This window comes from Colobus angolensis, unplaced genomic scaffold, assembly GCF_000951035.1.
Source record: "Colobus angolensis palliatus isolate OR3802 unplaced genomic scaffold, Cang.pa_1.0 Scaffold21, whole genome shotgun sequence".
NCBI lineage: Eukaryota > Metazoa > Chordata > Mammalia > Primates > Cercopithecidae > Colobus > Colobus angolensis.
This window is the reverse complement of record NW_012115266.1, coordinates 5,418,306-5,421,720: the sequence shown is the minus strand read 5'-3', so window position 1 is coordinate 5,421,720 and position 3,415 is coordinate 5,418,306. Positions and strand designations below refer to the sequence as shown.

At 59.3% G+C, this 3,415-nt stretch overlaps 2 protein-coding genes across 4 annotated transcripts in view; both read right to left on the bottom strand.

Annotated features, from left to right (window-relative positions):
• RASGRP2 (RAS guanyl releasing protein 2 (calcium and DAG-regulated)) overlaps nt 1-296 on the bottom strand; it is a 19,408-nt gene extending 19,112 nt beyond the window's left edge. The window contains exon 1 of the mRNA XM_011942568.1: nt 117-296. The gene's annotated coding sequence lies outside the window, so the exon portion shown is untranslated. The remainder of the gene's footprint in view (nt 1-116) is intronic.
• Nucleotides 297-1,224: 928 nt separating this feature from the next.
• PYGM (phosphorylase, glycogen, muscle) overlaps nt 1,225-3,415 on the bottom strand; it is a 14,740-nt gene continuing 12,549 nt past the window's right edge. For all 3 annotated transcript variants that reach the window (XM_011942564.1, XM_011942566.1, XM_011942565.1), the window contains 3 exons: nt 2,061-2,195; nt 1,759-1,825; nt 1,225-1,646 (listed from right to left, as the gene is read on the bottom strand). In XM_011942564.1, coding sequence (XP_011797954.1) covers nt 1,497-1,646; nt 1,759-1,825; nt 2,061-2,195 — 352 coding nt within the window. In that variant the 3' untranslated portion in view covers nt 1,225-1,496. The remainder of the gene's footprint in view (nt 1,647-1,758; nt 1,826-2,060; nt 2,196-3,415) is intronic.

Here is a 3,415-nt window from a genome sequence, read left to right as displayed (position 1 = left end):
CCCCCGCCCTGCCTGGGTGTCGGGCGGAGGAAGCCGGGAGGGGCAGGAAGCGGACTGCGGTGGGGAAGGGGCGCCCCGCCCAGCCCCCAGCCCGGGTTCCTGTTTTCGAGACAAACCGTTCCCACGGGGCTAACCCGGCCCGGGACCGGGCGTCTTCCTGCAGGCAGCGGGAGGCACAGGCCTAGTGGAGGTCGGGGGCGTGGGGACAGCAGGTCCTTGAGATAGTCTGGGGGAGGGGCTAGGGCAAGATGGAAATATTTTGGGGAGAAGGGCCTGTGGGGAGCGAGGAATGAAATTGTGGCTACCTGGAGACGTGGCCTTGATGTCTGGGCATGGGGGTGGGGAGCCCAGTTCACACAGGAGGAACGGGGCCCCGGAAGCCTGGCTTCCCACAGGGCCGAATGGAAAGGGGCAGCCGCATGTGGCGGTGGGTTCTCCGCAGCTTGGAGACTGGGGGCCTGGATGCCTGGCCAGCAGGGAGGAACTTGGGAGGGGCAGCCGCAGGCGGTTGGGGTCCCCACTAGCCGGGCCTAGGAGAGCGGGTAACGGTTTCCGGCCATTTGGCTTCACACACTCACTGTGAAACCACCGACCCCAAACCTCCCTTCCGAGGCGTGCCCCTCCCCGCCTCGGGGCGGGGGAACCAGGACCGCCCCCGACCCTCAGTCTTGGTAATGTAAGACCTAGAAACAGGCCCTTTCTGTTCCTTAGTTTCCCCATAATGAGGGGGTGACATGGCCTAGCCTAGGCGGTCTGCGAGTGTTCCCTGCCCTAACACTCCCCCGACTTTGGATCGAGCGCAGCCACCTGCTAAGAGACCCTTAAACGCCGCAGGAGGGCGGGGCTAAGGGCGGAGCCAAGAAGGCGCCGAGCATCCTCTGCTTTCTCCCCCTCCTGTGTCCTGCCCTTGGCAGCGTGGATCCTCCATGGTCCGGGAGGCCTCAGCCCGAGTCCCGGCGGGCCCCACCCAGACAGACGCCCCGCCCCCGGCCAGCTAGGCAGGCTGCTGACCTAGTATGGACACGGCACTGGGAAGAGAGGCGTGGAGGGTGACGCCAGGAAAGGGGCTGGAGAGGCCTAGGCCCCGCCCCCACGGGGTCGCCCCCTCCACCTCCCACCACCGCCCCCGCCCTGGGACGCACCTGCCGAGGGTGGAGGATAAGGGGGTGATTGCGCCGCTGCTGTTGAGCCCGCCAAGAGCTAAAAATATTTCCCAACGAGGAGTAAGGACGCTCCCAAGGAGAATCAGTTTATTGGGGAGTGGGTGCAGTTGGTCAGACCCCATAAATAGGAGGGGACCGGGAGCCCGAGGATGGAAGGGGACCCGTGTCCTTAGTCACGCTGGACACTGGGACATTGAGAGTGGGGAAAATGAGACTTCCAGGAGGGGGCTTAAGAGATCTAACTCCAGTACCCCACCTTCTGCATGAGGCGCTGGGGCTGGCCCGGGGGATTCTGACAGGCTCAAGGGCTGGTTTGGGGTCTGGACTGGAGGCTCAGATGGCCTCATCTGGGGCTGGCAGGCGCTGGCGGGAAGGCTCCACACCCCAGATCTCCCGGGCATACTGGGCAATGGTGCGGTCACTGGAGAACTTGCCAGAGGTGGCTATGTTCCGGATCACCATCCGTGTCCACTCTCTTGGGTTCTGCAGGTCAAAGGGAAGCTCTGGTTCACTCTGCTGGCAGGATCTCCACCTTTTGCCTCATCCCAACCAGGGCCAAGAAAGCCCTGCCAACCCCTGGCCCAGGACCCCTCACCTTGTACAAGGCACTGACTTTCTCCTGGCATTTAATGTAGTCTTCATAATCTGCGAAGACTTTAAACCTGGAGGGGAAAGGATAGGCATGTGCTATTCCTTTAGGGGCTAGGTTAAGTTCTATGAGGTCAAGGGCCAAGCCTGTGCTGTCCCAGTGGACAGCCGGGGACCTGGAGGGTCATGCTGCTTCCAAAGGTTCCTGGCTTCAACTGCCAGGACCCCTGTCCAGCTTCCCCACCACAAACCTGAGCCTCGATCCACCCAGCAGCCCCACCTGCGTGATTCCCAGGCCAGCCAGCTCACCGGTCATGGTGCATAAGCATATTGACAATGTCCTTGAATAGGTCGGGCTGTTTGGGGGAGAAGAAGCCACTGCTCAGCTGCTCAATGACCTGCCGAAGCTCAGGAATGCGGTCATAGTACTCCTGGGCATTGTACCTGCCAGGACAGAGCTGCAGTCAGCTACCCAGAAAGGGGTTCCTGGCTCTTCTTCCAGAGAAAAGCTGAGAAGTCCCATGCCCCAGGGTCAAAACCCAGGCCCAGCCTGCTGCTCCCCAGGGCTGCCACACACACCCTGGAGGGCCTCCTTGCAACTCCCCTTCTCTGCTCAGCTTTTCGTTCCTCCTTTGTGAATGAGGAAACTGAGGCCCAGAGGATACACAAAGCTAAGTGTTAGAGCCAAGGCCCCCGAACAAGCCCTTTTCCTTCCACATGCCACTGCTGTCTCTTAACCGGTTTGTTTGCTCCAAAATGGCTTTTCTCCTCCAGTAGCCCAAGTCCACATCTGGCCTTGCCCTCGGACTGCAAGAGCAGCTAACAGGTACAACCCTTCAACTGGGCTGGGCACGGTGGCTCATGCCTGTAATCCCAGCACTTTGGGAGGCTGAGGGGGGCAGATCATCTGAGGTCAGGAGATCAAGACCAGCCTGACGAACATGGTGAAACCTGGTCTCTACAAAAATACAAAAAGTAGCCGGGTGTGGTGTTGTGTCTGTAATCCCAATTGTTCCTCGGGAGGCTGAGGTGGAAGAATCACTTGAACCTGGGAGGCAGAGGTTGCAATGAACCGAGATCATGCCATTGCACTCCAGCCTGGGCAACAGAACGAGACTCCTTCTCAAGAAAAAAATAAAGTAAAATAAGATAACCCTTCAGCTGACCCTCAGCGCCCTCACCACGGCTCAAAGTGCTCCATGGGCCAATCTCAAACCTTAACCCTTCCAATCAGAAACCAGCGCTCCCCACAAAGTCTCTAATCCCTGTCCCTTCATGCGACTCTCAGGCGACTCTCCCTGCATTACGGTGTCAGCCCCCACAGTGGTCCCCCATCTGCCGCCTCCAGCACTGTCTCCATCCTGCAGCCCGAGGGTTCTCCTAGGCCTAGTTCTGAGCATGGGGGACTGCGATCACAACATCTCGCAGCTCCCTCCTGCCCATGGGACAGCCAGCTTTCTAGTGAAGTCTCACAGGAGAAACTCCTTTCAGTGTTTAATGCCAACTCTGGGAAGCTGTTGTGGGAGTGTAAACTGGGAGAAACTTTCTGGAAAGCAGTTTGGCAATCTGTATCAAGAGCCTTAAGAACTCATACTTTTAGGCCGGGCGCGGTGGCTCAAGCCTGTAATCCCAGCACTTTGGGAGGCCAAGATAGGTGGATCACT